The sequence below is a fragment of the Cyprinodon variegatus genome, unplaced genomic scaffold (assembly GCF_000732505.1).
Source record: "Cyprinodon variegatus isolate N-32 unplaced genomic scaffold, C_variegatus-1.0 Scaffold413, whole genome shotgun sequence".
Lineage (NCBI taxonomy): Eukaryota > Metazoa > Chordata > Actinopteri > Cyprinodontiformes > Cyprinodontidae > Cyprinodon > Cyprinodon variegatus.
In genome coordinates this window covers 505,052-522,397 of record NW_015150866.1, presented here as the reverse complement: position 1 = coordinate 522,397, position 17,346 = coordinate 505,052, and the positions used below count along the sequence as shown (strand labels likewise).

Below are 17,346 nucleotides of genomic sequence, written 5' to 3'. Positions count from 1 at the left end.
GGCATTGATATGAAAAAAGCAGGATGAAGTTGAGCTTTTTTTTACTGTTGTAGTAAACATTTCTTATTGAACATTGAACAAAACCTGAAAAGACAGATGAAATAAAGTTGAAACAATTTAATCCCATAATTCTGGGACTTTTTCCCATTCCCTGTATTTATGGATCAGTAGTGAGAGACCAGCCTGGTGTCTGAGTCCACTGTCCATCCATTCCTTCATCCTAAGCTTCATCTCCCATCACATCATCATCAGCATCAGCTTTATCTAAAGACTGTTAAACATGGCTTTGTTTCTTTTCAGCGCGTATGTGGAGAAGTATCTGTTGGAGAAATCCCGGCTGGTGTACCAGGAGCACAATGAGAGGTGAGACCATCATCATCATCCGTCCTCCTCCTCTTCATTGGGTTGACTGATTTGCAGAATGAAGCTGCTGTAATTAATGTGATGAAATCTTTTTCTGACTAGTCTTTAGGATTATTGAACTTTATTTTGAAGATGTGCATTTTTACCAGACTTCCTCGTCGAGAAAAAAAAATGACAAATACATCTGAAATTCCCCGTTTTTTTTCTAAAGAAATTTCTTACATGTCAAAAGTAAAAAAAAAAAAAACGTATTAGGCCTGATGCCTGAACACTCCGGTTGTGTACGACTTTTTTTTATCTCCGATCCAATTTTTTCCCCATGTCACACTGACTGCGTATAGAGAGGCTCTGACTAGACAGGGGAGCAGATCTGTGCACATTTCTTTCACTTCTGTCTCTGTGCTGTATATATTAAAACTATTTCCCACATTTGACTTGGACAGATTATGAAAAGTTATTGAAAAAAAAAAAAAAAACCGGCATATTCTATAAAGCAGAGCCCCACTTATCGAGACGCTTTCCAGAGGGCAGCCATTCTCAAGCGTGGCCACTGGATAGAAAATTGCGCGTGCGCTGAGATCCAAAGTGCGTGTGGGAGGAGCTGGTGTGTGCGTAGAGCGATTTTCTCCTCCCGGAGCCGCAGTTTTTTCGTGCATGTGTGATTTTGTTGCGCAATGGTAGATAAACCATGCATAGAAGTAGTTTAACATACATGCAAGTATGTTTATTTTTCTTGCAGGAGTTTTGAAATAACTGTGACACCGTATTTATGTTTCATTGATTGTTTTTGCACAAGTCTGTTCTGATATGGTTTATGTGACTCCAAAACTGTCTTTTTTCCTGTGCAATTAACTGATTTTATTTTGTATTTTCCCCCAAAGAGGATCCATGTTACTTTGTAACCGCGTCTCTCTTCCTGTCAGACCCATGAAATTGCGACTGAATGGTCTGACTTACATAGACCTGAGATCTATCTCAATCGGAACTACGCAAGCCCCCGCGCATAAAATCGTGTTGAATGCGATCATCCCTATTCACTTTCAGTGAGCGCTAAATGGCATGACCTCGTCAGAGACTATTTTCTGTCTAATTGGACGCAAAATCGGATTTAGTGTGATCTGGACTTAAGTGTCTTATCGTTGCATAACAAACTGACGTCTTGGGCTTTGTGTACAGTAACCATGGAAACGCATCGGGAAACTCATATAAGCGATGGCAATTACTGTTGGCATTTCACTTAAATCTTAGCTTTGCTGCCCCTGATAAAAATGTTCCCATAATACAATGAATTAAAACTAAAAATTTGCATCCAAACAGCCACTGGAATGCCAGTCAGAGATACTGTAATACCTGCTGGCTGCCAGTAGGCGGAGAATGTCATCGCAGAGGGATTTGAGCATGGCTATAGGTGCTAGGGTAAAGATTTAAAGGAGTTGGACTTGTTTTATTTTTCATTCCCATCATTTGTTTCCTCTCTTTAAATCACTGAGTGTAAATAAAGCTAGCATCTGGATAAATAAAAAATAAAAAAAAGCAAAGACTGTTTGCAGGTTGCGAAGAGATAAAGTTATGTTTAATATTTAGGTTAGCTTCAATGAAACAACCTTCTTTGTTTCCTGTAAGGTTTTTCTACATTGATCACACTGAAATATCCTTGTTTCGGGGTAAATTACTGGCCTCCAACGCTCTGAGCATATCACAACCAGACTCCACCTGCGCTCACATCCTTAAAGTCATTTTTCATCCGGACAACACCATGACGCAACCTCTGTGGCGCCCGCTCCTCTCAGCTGTCCAGAAGTTTAAAGTAAAGCTCAGCTCTCCTTCGGGAAATTCAGCCTCATGTTCATGTTTTACCAACCGCCAACAAATCCCTCTAACGCAGACAGAGCTGGATTTTGGGTTTCTCCCTGATGACAGATCCTAGTAGCCATATTGATAGGGTAGGAACCAGAGGCGGGACCTCCCACACTCCTCAGGCCTGTAACAGAGAGATAGAGGAGGGAAAGCCATGTGTTGATAAACTGCAAACTGTCTTAAATCTTAAGTCCATGACAGCTTTCCTCTGAGTGACCCCATTGTGCAGAGAGAAGAAACACTGGGGAGGGAAAGTATCAGAACTCTGGCTGCCATCCAAACTGGACCAAACTGGTCCAAAAACATCACAGTGTTCAGAGATAAAGGGTCTGCTTGCATCTAGCAGCTCAAGGTGTTGTCTTGTGGAGAAATGGAAGCAAACGATGGAGGTGGACCACAGCTCCTGAGCAGCTGTTGAAAGCTATGATTGATTGATCATGTGATCCTTTTGACCTATAAATGTCTCAAATCAACAAATTCTTTTCAGTATCTGATGAGACTAAACAGAGTAGATATAACTAACACTGAATTGGCTGATTTTCATTTGTTAAAAAGTTTTCTAAGCCAACATTGGCATCTTGGGAAAACGGGAACAGTTTAGCATTTATCTTTTTTTTTTCTTTTTTTTTTTTTTAAAGGCATATGTTTGATGAATGAGATATTGCTTTTGGCACCATGGAGTATTTATTTGTCATGGCCTATTTGTTGTTTTCTTCCAAGCTGGAGGAGGTACACTTGCCTTCAACGCATCACCCCGCATTTCTTGATGTCGCCGCATGACGCCATGTCTGGGGAAATGGCTCATCTGTAGGAGAGCTAAACAAAGTCTAAAGGGGAACGCCGTTTTTTTTACATTGGGCCCTTGATTTTACGTTATTACATCATGTTCTACTCACCCATATGGGTTTTGTGTCATTTGGAGCCGTTCTGAAGATATTCCGTTAGGCAAATCACTGTCCCCCAGACATCCACCGTTTATATATTTTTCTTAAATAAAGCGGTGTGTGTATGATGTCATCTGTGCGTGCCGGCTACCGTTCATTCATCCTGTCCGCTAAACTGCTGCTAGTTTTCCTCACATGCCTGGAAGATGTCTAGTTCTGCTACCACAGATGATCTCGCTCTCCAAATGGAATTGAACGATTCAGATTAGCTAGCCGAATGATTTGAAGGGGTGGAGCGTAGCCGCCTGTGGCCCGGGCTGCCTGTTACGACTCTATTGCGCATGCACGGATGACGTCATACACACTCAGCTTTGTTTTAAAAAAATATTAATATAAAAAATCTAACCGTGGATGTCTGGGGGACAGTGATTGGCCTACATGTTCTGAATGCTGGCGTACCATAAAGAATAAATTATGAACAGTTTAGTTTGTGCCTTCAAGTCGTTGCTCATAGGAAGACGTTACTGTATATAACCTAACGGAATATCTTCAGAACGGCTCCAAATGACACAAAACTCATATGGGGGAGTAGAACATGATGGAATAATGTAAAATCAAGGGGCCAATGTGAAAAAAACAGTGTTCCCCTTCAAGGTTAATGCTTTCCCCACATAGGCAGCTAATTTTTCTATGACAGGAAGCGGCTGCTGTGCAGAATTCATAAGGATTCCTCAGACAACCATGAATCAACCTAATTTGCTCTTTGGAAACGGTTTTGTCGAGGGAATATTATCATGTAGTTAAAAGATAAAGAAAATTTATTCTGTGCAATATTAGCCGTTTATGGTCTCACTGCTGCATCTCATGGTTCAGTCAACTCATGGTTGGGAGAGCTTATATTCTCAATCTTAAAAAATAAATAATTTAAAAGTAGAATCAAATACAGCTCGGTGCAACATTAGATCACAGAGTTATAATGTTTGTTTTTTCCTCAGATCTCTGTTAGTTAGTAATTATTAGCTGATTGGCAAGTTGATAACAAAAAAAAAAAGAGTTAACTCCAACGTCTGAGGGTAGTTACCATTTTAAAATAAAGGCCATCAAAAATAAAGGATTATTTTGATTTATGATATTGAAGATATTTGGACTTTACATAAAGTGTAGAAAATGCTTCTTAGGCTGAAGGGAAGGATGCAGGAAGCTCGTCTCCATCTGTAGCAGAATTACATCTCATTGCACTGAATCCAACCTTTCCATTACCTCCTACCTGCAAACACTGCAGCGCCTTGTTGGACTTCAAATTAGAGGCTGCAAAGTCAAGAATGATAGCGCTTATAATGACACATGAAGAATGAAGGATTTTCCGCCACTCCTTTAAATCTTACTGCTAATTATTTAACACAAAATCTCTCCCATTTTAGTCATGCTAAACATCAACAGGAGTGAGATGTCATCTGATGTGATGTTCTCTAACCGCCTGCAGGAACTATCACGTGTTTTACTACCTGCTGGCTGGAGCCAGTGAAGAGGAGAGGAAGGCATTCCACCTGCTCAAACCAGAGGAGTACCACTACCTTAACCAGGTCAGCCGCCGCACAGACTCCCACAAACACACAACAGATACGGCAGAAAGAAAATAAATCACTGCAGGACTTTCATGGTTTGACATTATTAAATGAAACACAGCAGACTTTCTCTCTGGTGACTCCTGTTTCCTCATTTAGTGCAGCGAGTCTCATCGTCGCCCACAAGTTCTGGTTCCAGTCTCCTTAAACTGGGACCACGTGTGTGTCTGTGTGTGTGTTTGTACATATGTTGTTATGCATGTGCCAGAATGCTGCATCCTACATACGTGTGCATCTATAAAGATACATCTGTGTTAGCTTTCAACTGATGCGTGAGGATTCACCCCCCCACCCCCATAGCACAGTATTGCTCTAAGGAGTCAGATAAAAGGATAAAATCGCTTTCCTCAGTTCATGTCCATCTATTTCCATCTATTTCATTTAAAGAACATAATTTGGTTCCCCCTTGATCCCCCTTTTAATCCCCACAACAACAAAAACAACGACCCCCACCACTTTCTTTTTATGCATTTACCCAGCCCTGTTTCCATGGCAACAGGAAAACTGTAAAGTCAGTCTGCTGCCGATTCGGTCGTGTGTAGAATGTGCCAGAGGTCACATGCTTTCGCTTGCTTTCTTTGGGGAAAATCGAACCGGAAAAAAGGTGAAGAAACTAGTGTTTCTACTGAGCGCTCTCTTCTCACAGCGTGTTTGTGACGATGCGCACGCCCCCCACCACTAGATTAAATGGAGTCAGTTAAATCACTAATGAATATTCCAGCTGTTTTACTACCCAAGCTCCTCAATTTGAGTTTGTTTATTCACCATTTTGCTAGGAAATAAACACTGTGGGGTAAATTGAAGATCGGCATTTTTGAGGCTGATTCAAACTCCCTAATATCAAAAAACTGACCCCCAACCATCCTATTTCTCTTTTAGGACCACGATTAAATACAAAACATTTTGGTATTTCACTTTTGGATTAACTGAATAGAAACACTTTAAGGGTTTATCTAAGAACAGAATCTATGGAGGTGTCTCTGTTTGGGTCACTAAAAGTATGGGGAGAAATCTGTTCCAATATTATGAAACCATAAGCATGTTTTAGAAAAGGAAATATGAAGATTATAAGTTTCAAAAATGGAACCTTTAGAAACTTCTCAATTGAAAGTAAAATGATTTGAGAGTAACTATTATTATTTTTTATTTTATTATTTCATTTTTTAGGTTTGGGAGGACTGAGTTCTTTAAATTGCATTAATTTTTAATTGTGTTTTACAGATTTACACTTGCCGTTGTTCTGTGCTCAGACCAATAGAAATGGGTCTGCTTTGCTTGGATATTAGTAACAGCATTTCTATTGGTCTGCACACAGATCAACAGAAGTAGTGGATTTTGAAAAGAATGCAGTCTTCAAAATTAGAAAAAATGAAAGTCTGGAGGTTATCAATTACTCCAAATTCCTTTAAAATTGAGAAGTTTGTAAAGAATTATATTTCTATGATACTTTTTCTTTAAATTTCATTTTTTGAAAGGAATTCTTTTCTTTCATTAATTTTGGAACATATTTCTCTCCATATTAAGAAGGCAGCTGGAGTTTCATTGCTCTGCTCTGAAACAGGATTTTTAAAAAAGCTTTCAGACATCCTGCCTTTCTTACAGGGTTGTCTGGTTATAGAATATGAAGGTAGCTGAAGACAACTGCATTGTAATTTGTTTTGTTTTTTTATTGAGGTTTTCTCAGGTTTTATGCTTGCAGAAAAAGAAAATAAAATGCATTTTAAACAGCTGGGGCCTTGTCCTCCAAGGTCTTCCTGTAGAAAAACGTATAAAAACGTCATAGAATGGGCCAAGCTGATCTGCTAACATTGAATTGCGAGTCTAAAATGAGCTGGACTCCAGACATTTTAGTAACCTTTGCCTTCATGAAAATGGATGAAAATTTCTATGACCTTCATGTAAAAATTGACCCACAAAATGATTTTAATATTCCTCTACATGCTCTGTTCGAAGCACAGTTATCCTGGATTAGATTATTATTGATCTGCATTGGTTTCCAATATTTTGGGCCAAAGGGGAGCTGCTGGAGGTCAGGTGTCAGGAGTTTAGTTTAAATACATTATTTTCGGTTTTTATAATTTTTTTATTTTTATTTATGAATTTGCATCCATCCTGTGGCCCACCAAATATCCAACCCTCTGACTTAAAATGCAGCATTTTATCCCTCGATTAGAACACAGCATTTTATCCCTCAATTAGAAAACTGAAGCAGGAAAAATATTGATAAATATGGGTAACAATGGGGATATTAGAAGCTCACAGATGAGATCATAAGTAATTGATCATAAACTAGTGGATTTAAACATATATAATTAACCGTGTATGTGTAATCTGTAATCTTTCTGAGTTTGTGCAGATTTAAGGTGTGTTCAAGATTAGCATCACATTTAATGTTGCTTTCCTGCCAGCTGTCTCTGCTTTAGACCTGCAGCGATTTCTCTTACGTGACGCAGTTTTTCTCAGTCAAATTGTCAGTTTTGTTTTAACCCACTTTGCCTTGCTTCCAGATGACTAAGAGACCCCACAAACTCCACTGGGACAATTGCTATGAGACTGAGCTGGTCAGTATGATGCCAGTTTGTTTGTGTACGTCTGTGTTCATGGGTGTGTCGTGCTTCAGTGGGATTTTAGTGCAAGTTCTGGTCTTGGTGTCTCCCAGCTGTCCACACCCGCCTGCTCTTAGTGAACCAGACCGACTTTAGAGGCAACCTGCTCCAGTTCATTGTGCTACTAAGATGTTTGAAAGGATACCTTATAATACTGGTCCTTGTTGATTAGGGATGCACCGTTTCCAGTTTAGGGCTTGTTTCTAATAGGTTTTTGTTTTGTTTTGAGTTTTTTAAGCTTTGACTTGCTTATACATATATTTTTTCAACTTCTAATTCGTTCCAAGGACTTTAATATGACAGGAAGCAATAACATGATGCTTTTCTTCTAGTTTTCTCCAACATCGGTGATCAATAATTCATTAAAACAATGTCACACATGACTAAATTCTACCAAAAATGTAGAAATGTCTGTTATATTCATCGATTTACAAACAAAACTATTTCCTAATGTGGAAAGGTCATCAATTTGCAATAAGAGATCATTTTCTTTTGATCTCTTTAAAAAAGATACTTTTAAGATATTAAAGCCATTATTGCAACACATTATTTTATAATCCTAGACTCATTATGAATACTCTTATGTATGTGCTCAAATTTGAAAAAATTCATAGAAAGTTCAGCGTATGGCCGTGTTTTTGTTTTAGGAGACTCTGGGACATAAGGCATGTGACAGAGGCTTAATCTAACGTCCTGGTCTGAGATGGCGAGTCCACACCTGGAAAAATACCTGAATCTGAGTTTACTAAAGTTAACTATTAAATGCTAGAAGACTATTTAGAAACCTTAAAAAAAATTGCTTTGCTGCTACTGCTTAACTAAAAAGCGTAAAATAGTATTTTAGGTGTAATTCTTGCTCATTTATGTAATTATTGAAAAGGAATTTTATTTTTATTTATTTCTGGCAGATATTAGTCTTTAATATTGGATTCTGGACAGTGTCCAGTGTGTAAAATTAATATTTTAGACATTATTTTTATTGTGTTTTATCCTGAATTAAGTCCATAATACTCCCCAACATTCTGCTTTAGAGAAGAGTCGTTGCAAAACAGTTGCAAAAATAAATCTTTAGAACCTGTTTTTTCAGTTTAGAGGCGGGTAGAGTACCAAGAATTATTCTGAAAAAGATTTAAAACTTGTCTGATAAAAGGACTAAATAAGGACTGAGTAACTGATCTACTTGCTATTCATGATCATAATATTTTTTTATTGATGATAAGTTACATTAAATATGAAGTTATTTGCAAATTTTGGTGATTAAAAAAATAAGATAAAAAGAAAATAATGGTATAAAATACAGCAATTATACACAATTATGATTCCAGGTTGAATAAACACTGTTCAAAGAATATTTTCGGTTATAAAATATACGAAATCAAGACTTAAAGGTAACTTAAAGTTTAGTTCGTTAGTAAATAGTATGCTGTATCTGGTTAGTGGAAGTAGCTTACCCTATTCTGGATTTTCCTTTGACCTCCAAATATTAAAGCAGGATCAGAAGATTAAAAAAAAAAATAATTAATGAAACTTGCATAGAAAACAGAAGTTTGACTAAAGCATGAACTCCATCTGTGTCCCTCTGGTTATTTTGGCTTAATACAAGCTTCTCATGATGAGTAGAGTTGCCAGAAATGTTACCCAAATAAGAGTGATGATACTTTATATTTTCATTCAAAGTTACTAAAGTAAATGTAACTAGTTACTACCAACCTCTGTCTTTAGATAATGTAGATCCTTAGGTTAGATTTCCAGGAGGCTGCCGTTGTTTTCCAAATTGGGATGTTCCCCCTAAGTGATAGAAGATGGGTGAAACTCTGTTCAGCCTTCCTGTTATCTGCAGTAGTTCTGCTCTTCTTGAGTCTAAATCCGACGCAGAGATGCCTTCAAAATAGAGGTCTGGTTTTGGACAAACAGCTCAAATCTCTTTTACTTCATTCTAAACACAATGCTGCTAATAAAACGCGATAAATGCGAAAATTCTTCCCTCAGTAGCGGCCTTCACACTGAAGACTGTTGTTATTTTTAGTGCAGCCTGGTAGAGTTTTAATGTTTACAGATCCAAAACCTGTATTTAAATTCTTCTGTGTTGCATTCAGGGACAATTTTCTGATTTCTCGGTGCATCTCTACTATTTATAAATTAAAACGTAAATGAGAAGGAATCCCTTCAAACAACTCTTCTGGATGATGCTGCTGTTACTGATATCAACGCAGGAAACTGCCATCTTTATAAGGAAGCTTCAGGGTTATCAATGGCCTGAAACTCAGCTTAAAGATTCTACAGTTTCCAAAATGATAGAAGCACTAATATGGTTAGCTGTCTCAAAACCATTAACAGACAAATAAAGCACAAAAACAATTCCTATATATATAATATAAAGTCTCTAGAGTAATGATTTGTTGCAGATTTATAGATCTGGATTTTAAGTTTAAATTGGCTTGTGATCAGAGAGGTCCTACAGGCTTCAAGTCCGGAAACTTCCCTACAAAGTGTGTGGTCTGGGTCCATTGTGTGTGTTTCATCGTTCGGCTGGTCTTTGCCACTGTCCAGCAGGCCTCAAGATGAGGTGTGTAATGTTTGGTCAGCGGGATTTGTTGTGTGTGTTTAAGGGATTTGGTATCGCCTAATGGGAGATTATGTTCCTCCAACTGTGTCGTTGAGCAAACAGCCGAGCCATGAGAATTGTTCCGTACAAATATGACTCCCAACTCCACCGCCGATCATTCTTGACTTTAGCTTAGCGTCTGCTGTTTTCAAAGTGCTGTTTTATCCCAGGCTTTACCCATTCCCAAAACGGGAATCACAATATCATGACATTCTCTTTAGAGAGGGTGTCCAAGAAAGCTGGGAATGAAACACCTTGCAGACGTTTGACTGCCTCAGAACATTTCCTGCAGCGAAACAGTCGCTGATGTTTCTCCTTCACTGCTGTGAATTAATCTCCAACTCTCAGCCGAGCTGTAAAGAAGAACTTTATTAGCATGAAGAGAGATGTATGGAACTCACCGAGCCAGTTTCACTGCAAGAAGACTTTGAGAGTTTATGAGGAAGCAACTTTTTTCTCTAAATCTTGATTTAGTTTTTTCAATGACATTGTAGCGTTATTTTTTACAGTTATTCCCTTTGCTTAGATTTACCTTTAAAAACCCTCCTGAAATATAAAAGTCATCCAACTTTGAAAGGCTCAGTACAAAGCAACGTGTCAGTCCTCTGAAATACAGAAATGACTGGTGGTTTTTTAGTTTTGCCAGGAAATGCAAGTGCAACCTGTATAATTAATGAACTGCTGAGTGAAAACAACCCTCTGTGGCGTAATATGTTAACCCAGCTGTGTCCAGACTTCATGCAGGTTTGGGTTTGGCTTATGGGCTTCATCCAGTACTCATGTGTATCTTTGAGCCCTATTAAAAAGTCATTTGCACAGAATAATCTAGCCAAGAACACTAAAGAGCTATTATTGGGATTAAGATTAACTCAATTCTAGTTGTTAGGTTTTGGACTAGCTGGTGTGCATCTTGATCTGTAAGTGTGTGAGGAAAGGTTCACTTCTCATTACGGGGCAACACTTGGATACAGAGAGAATCAAATGCACCTAAATCATGCTTAGTGCAGGTAAGCCGGAGTAGAGTTCTGCAACGGGTCGGGTACCCGCGGGTCCCAGACGGGTCACCCGCTAAAATGCTCTTTTGCGGCTGAAAAATACATAAATAAAAATAAACGGGTACGCGGGGTCGGGCGGATATTTTTTTAGTGCGTGCGGGTAGTTGGTAATTTTTTTTATGCGTGTGTGTTGTTATGGACATCAGAAATGTTATATTAATCAGGCACTGAGGTCACCCTTGTTGTAGCTTAAAGCCCTGCGGGCAGTGTGGGGACTTCCCTCCAAAAAGGCCACAATCAGTGCATACACGTCTGCTGCAGTGTTAATGGCGCTGTTCTGCAGCGCAGCGTACTATAGCCTATTACTTGATGTGTTAACGGGTCGGGTTGCGGGTTAAATATCAACGGGTCGGGTTTGGATTTGAATTGAAGATATCCGCGGGTGACGGGTCGGGTTCGGTAGTCATCCTAACGGGTTCGGGCGGGTGTGGGTTGGTAAAACTCGACCCGTGCAGGACTAAGCCGGAGTACCCGGAGAGAAGCCATGCGTGCATGGGGAGAACATGCAGAGAGAGCGGAGCTGTGATTTAAACCAGCTGCCAAGCACCAGTACTAATTACAGTTCCATCCTGCTTCTTATTATTTTCTGTCCTCTTTAGATGTTTTAACCTTATTAACATTTAAATATTTTAACCTTATTAACATTTAAATATTTTAACCTTATTAACATTTAATCCAATGAAGTGTTCTTGTGGCAGCTGTTTTCCTGGACACTTCCCTTCTTTAAAAGGAGGGAAATTCCCATTATGTACTTGTATAAAAAAGAATAAGGTTATATACACCAACGGTTCGTACTGGTGGTGTTTAGATTGTCCTTTTTGAGCCTAAATAGAGTTTCAGCACAGGACACCATGAGCTGACATAGACAGACTTGGGGCCATCTGCTTGCAGTACTGTGGACCTCTCAGAAAGCTGAATTGCGACTACAGGTCGGCCCTCCTGCAATGCCTCACAGTACAGACCAACAGATATGGATTAAATAAACTGATCTACAGCAACTCTATTCTAGTGAATCTTACCCACAGCGTCTAATCTGAAACAAAAAAAAAATATTATAGCAAATTCAAACAGGCACACAGATGGAATACCTGACTGGTTTCATCCTTGATGCGATCTGTTTATAATGAACTTGGACTGTAGAGACTGACGACATTCTATTGTTTAAAAATCTTCTGAAGAGGATGTTCACTGCTGGGCATAGTTTTCTTCACTTTATGAAGAATTCTCTTGTTGAAATAGTCACCAGAGGCTCTAGAGGAGTTCCTGGTTGATTCTCAGTCATCCAGGTTACAGTCATCCCAAAACTGTTAAAAAAACAGTCCACTGGACTTTGTTTCCAAGTTTGAAGACGTAACGCTCTCCATCCAGGAAGCTTTTTCAACTCAAAATGTCAGAAATAGTGTTGAATGTTTTCCAAATCAAAACAAGGCTTTGTTTTTGGTCCACTCTATAAAGCCTGGAAATTAACATTATTTCTAATATTTTGAATTGAAACAGCTTCCTGGATGGGAAGTGAAACGTCTTCAAACTTGGAAAAAAAGTCCAGTGGAGTCTAGAGGAGTTCCTAAAACACAGTCTGCCATCTTTATTAGCTTGTTGAGTTCTTTTAAGACATGATCTCTCTCAACTTTATTGTTCTCACATTGTAGAAATTTACCTCTGCATTTAAAGGGGAACACTGTTTTTTACATTGGTTCCTTGATTTTACGTTATTCCATCATGTTCTACTCACCCATATGAGTTTTGTGTCATTTGGAGCCGTTCTGAAGATATTCCGTTAGGTTATATCCAAGTAACGTCTTCCTATGGGCAACGACTTGAAGGCACAAACTAAACTGTTCATCATTTATTCTTTATAGTACGCCAGCATTCAGAACATGTAGGCCAATCACTGTCCCCCAGACATCCACAGTTATATTTAAAAAAAAACAAAGTGGAGTGTGTATGACATCATCCGCGCGCCGGACTGGAGTAGTGCCAGGCAGCCCGGGCCACAGGCGGCTACGCTCTACCCCTTCTATTCATTCTAGCTTATCTAATCGTTCAATTCCATCTGGAGATCGAGATCATCTGTGGTAGCAGCACTAGACATCTTCCAGGCATGTGAGGAAAACTAGCAGCAGTTCAGAGGACAGGAAGAATGAATGCAGCCGGTGTTCCCCTTTAACCCATCCCCTTGGGGAGCAGTGGGCTGCCATCGTGCGGCACGTAGGGAGCAGTGTGGGGTTAAGGGTCTTGCTCAGGGACCCAGAGTGGAGGCTGTGGGGATCGAACCAGGTACTTGCAACCTTCTGAGAACACAAACACACTGCTCTAACCACTAGGCCAACACTCCCCCAAATATTTTTAATTAATTGGAAGAGATCAATCTCCAAAACAGACTGATAGAAGATTTGATGCATCTTGCTGCAAAAGCAGAAGGACCTTAGCTGCCTTAGGAAGTCCAGTCTGCTCTGTTCCTTCTTGTAGACGGCTTCACAGTTGCATCTCCAGTGAAGTTAGTTGTCAAGGTGAATCCCAATGTATTTCTACTCCTCCACCACCTCCACTTCTTCTCTTTTGATGTTAATAGGATTCAACTTGTTCCTGTTTCTTTCAGCGCTGTTCCAGGCTTATCCTTCTTGAATTCAAAGAAATCAAATGTTTTTTGTTTGTTTTGTTTTATTTTACACTAGATTTTTTTACTTTTCTTTATTTTTTCCACATTTTGCTCGGAGACGCTAACTGGCTTATTAGGCTACTTACTTGTTTACCCCCTGCACACATGCCCAGTTTCATAGCTCTGTTATTGAAAATATACACAAACGGCTTTATTTACTTACAAACCCCAAAATAACAAATCACACACCAGCTGGACGCAGCAATCTTCCAATAATCTTCATCTCTTCTCCTGGTTCTACTCTGTTGTTGCTTTCAAAAAAGGCCTCTGAATAACCCCATCCTGTCTGTGACCCCCACAGGTCAAGCAGAGGGTGGCTTTTTATTCACTGACGTAGAAAACGGAAAGTTTGGTGGACTAAGGCCACATATCTGATCATCTGACCAACCCTAAAGGCCTGTTCAACCTTTGACCTCTCCCAGTGGTCCGAGTGTGCTGAATTCCACACATGGAGCTGGCCAGCAGTTTGAACAGCTGCAAAAAAATTCCAGAGATCTGGAAGTAAAAATAGAAAATAAATAAAAGGAAATGGAGAAAAAAACAGTTTATGCTTCAAGATCCCAAAGGCCAAACATTTTGGATGTATTTGAGTGTTGGGTGGCTGTGGGGGCGTCTCTCTCCTGGTGGTGAAGGATGTCTGTTGGTGGGTTGGAGAGCAGACTGGTTGCTTTAGCTGATTAACGGCATGGATGATGCAAAAGAGGAGAAGTTACATCTACACCTCCTGCCAAGAGGCTCCATAATCCCTAAACGCTCCCACTTTGTTACAACCATAAACTTCTATGGCTTTTGTTGTTTTTTTTTTGTTAGATTATGAGAGCAAAAATAAACAGTTAGGATTTATGTACAAATTTAGCACTTACTGGCCCATTGAAGGTGGCAGCATCATGCTGTGGGGGTGGGATGTGTTTGGCAGGGGAAGAGAAGCAGGTCATCAATCAGGAGAGGATGCAGGGAGAAAAGCAGGAATTTCCTGGAAAAAAAAACAACCTGTAGGCCTATAGAGGGAATTGTTTCATTATTGTTGCAAGCTAAGAACATGTTTTGTCAATAAACTTTACAAAAATAAAAAAAAATTATGTTGTAGTTTGTAAAAAAAATAGAAAATAAAAATGCAATTCAGAAATAAAACGGAGAAATATTCTAATCAAAGGTTTGCTGTGCTCATAAAATGTGGCCTTGTTTTTCAAAAATAATATTTTTTACATGTAGTTTTGTTTGGATATAATACTTTTTCAAATATTTCTAAAAGAATATTTTTTACAGATTTTAGATTTTGCTAACGTCCAGCAGACCAATAGAAATCTGTCTTAGCTCCTCCCTCCTGAGGGAAGCCCCGCCCCCAGAACCGAAAGGAATTTGATTTGTAAAACACAATTTGAAAGAAATCCACTTTCTAAAACTTAAGACATGTCATTTGAGAAAAATTTTAAATATAGATTCTGTAAAAGAATAAATAAAAACCATAGAAAGTAGAAAAGTTAATCTCATACCCTTTGATAATATTTTTTCAAAGTTTCCTTTTTAAAATGCATTAGAAAGGGATTTAATATATACATTTTTTATTCTTTTTCAGATATTCCATTTAAATGTGTTCTTTGCTTCAAATAATACTGGAACAAAATTCCCTCTATACCCATTAGATTGTTTCCTTTGCCTTAAATCACTGCTTTGTGTTTAGTTATATCCCAGTCTAAAGTACATCCTTGTATCTGGAGGTGTTAAAAGTTCAGGGGGTGTGAATACTGTCGCGAGGCACAGCAGATGTGGATCTGATCACTCTGTTAATAAGCGACCTGAGAAATGTTATTCTGTGTCTCAATAATCTTCTTTGCTAAACTCAAAGATCTCCCCTGACTTAAACCCCAAATAGCAGAAGTTTTGGTTTTCAACCAAAGCAATCCCTTGAGGCTGCCAAAGCTGATCTCTGTATTTCCTCCACTTCCATCAGTGTATCAAATTGTGCAGCTTTTTGGGGGGGCTTGAGGTCGAAAATAACCGGCGGCCATAAAACTCGTCTTTCGCGGGTCTTGCCGTTCCACCAGAAACCTCTGTGGCGCTTTGCTGCAATCGGAGAAGCTAAGCAGCGAAGTTCCCTGAGTCGTTACTGGCCAGAGGAAACAATGGAGAGGAGTGTAGAAACTTGTGGATTATAGGTTCCTCTGTCTTCCATCGCAGGCCGCTCGCTGTGGTATGTGCTAATTACAGCTGGCTGTTGGGAGCAGAGAGAAGGCTGACCGAGCAGCTTCCGAGGAGGCACTTCCTGGATCGCTGGACTCCTCAGACATCATTAGTTAGGGTCTGAGTGATGGCAGAGATCCTCCATCTCAACCTTGGAAACAAAGACTGCCTGATATCAGAGTCTCATGATTTCCCAGGAATGTACTCATGTTCGGCATCCAGGTTTCCCCCCTTAGTGCTGCTGTGGCCTGCTGCTCCTCTGCAGAAATAAACCATGGAAATGATATGTTTTGCTTGACATTGTGACATGTTGGTTGAGCCGCATGCTGTCAGTCTAACGCGCTTTGATCCATTCATTGCTGATGTGCCATAAATGTAAAATCAGGTTGATTTTTCTGATACTACCTGCGCTGATTTTTTTTTTTGGTCTCTGCTCTTCTGTCTCTGCATGTTTTCTTCTGACACCAGCACGACTGTTTTACTGTGGAGGGGGAGGACCTGAAGCATGACTTCGAGCGTCTACAGCTGGCCATGGAGATGGTGGGATTCCTACCCGCCACACGCAAACAGTAAGACAGCCCAGACAGAGATGAAGCATAACCGTAACCCCGCAGCCTGTTGGAAAATTAAATCAACCTGTGAACCTCCTCTGAGCTTTATCAGCTCTGTTTCGTTTTATTTATGGCCTTCCCCTGACTCAAACTGTTCACTCAGCAGATGGGTTGCTGGGAAGGATCTGCATGTGAAAGCGATAACCAAACCTTTTTTTTTCTCCAGGATTTTCTCCCTGCTGTCTGCCATTCTGCACCTGGGGAACATCCGCTACAAGAAGAAAACCTACAGGGATGACTCCATCGACATCTGTAACCCAGAGGGGCTGCCCATCGTCTCAGAGCTGTTGGAGGTAAGCCCAGAATCCAGACGGATCAGCGAAAACTTCATGTTCTCTAGAAAAGGCTGTTTCAGAAACTCTACACCATTGGGGTTTAACCTCTGCCCTGCTGGACTACTTTGAACGCTGCTCCAAAGTGCTTTTATATTCTGTATTGGATCAAGAAAGGAGGTTCAGAGTTTCTGTTGAGGGCAGAGATTAGGAGATGCTTCAGCTACAATTAAATTAATTTATCTATATGACACCAATTCACAGCATGTCGTCTCAAGGCAGGTACAGTAACAATTCAGTCTGACCATACGATCAGATTAATGGTTCAATAAACTGAAGCAGATGATTACATCCAGTCATTGGCTTTGTAGCATCTACTCCCCTCAGGTGAGCACCTGTCAACAGTAGATATTGGCTTGCATTTTGTCGTTGACTCTACAGCAATCCCTCACACCAAGCATGCTTGTAGCGACAGTGGAGAGGGAAAACTTCCAATTAACAGAAAGAAACCTCCATCAGAACCAGACTCAGTGTGAGCGGCCATCTGCTGAGGCCGACTATGGTTCAAGGAGAGAGAAGCAGACATAGAAAAAGAAGCAAAAGGCGACTGTCAACCAGCTCCACAGGC

The 17,346-nt window shown here is 39.8% G+C and overlaps 1 protein-coding gene across 1 annotated transcript in view; it reads left to right on the top strand.

The window, feature by feature from the left end:
* LOC107093204 (unconventional myosin-IXa-like) overlaps positions 1 to 17,346 on the top strand; it is a 182,769-nt gene that overhangs the window by 90,164 nt on the left and 75,259 nt on the right. Inside the window, exons 4-8 of the mRNA XM_015388090.1 lie at positions 301 to 363; positions 4,588 to 4,687; positions 7,237 to 7,290; positions 16,304 to 16,404; positions 16,613 to 16,739. Coding sequence (XP_015243576.1) covers positions 301 to 363; positions 4,588 to 4,687; positions 7,237 to 7,290; positions 16,304 to 16,404; positions 16,613 to 16,739 — 445 coding nt within the window. The remainder of the gene's footprint in view (positions 1 to 300; positions 364 to 4,587; positions 4,688 to 7,236; positions 7,291 to 16,303; positions 16,405 to 16,612; positions 16,740 to 17,346) is intronic.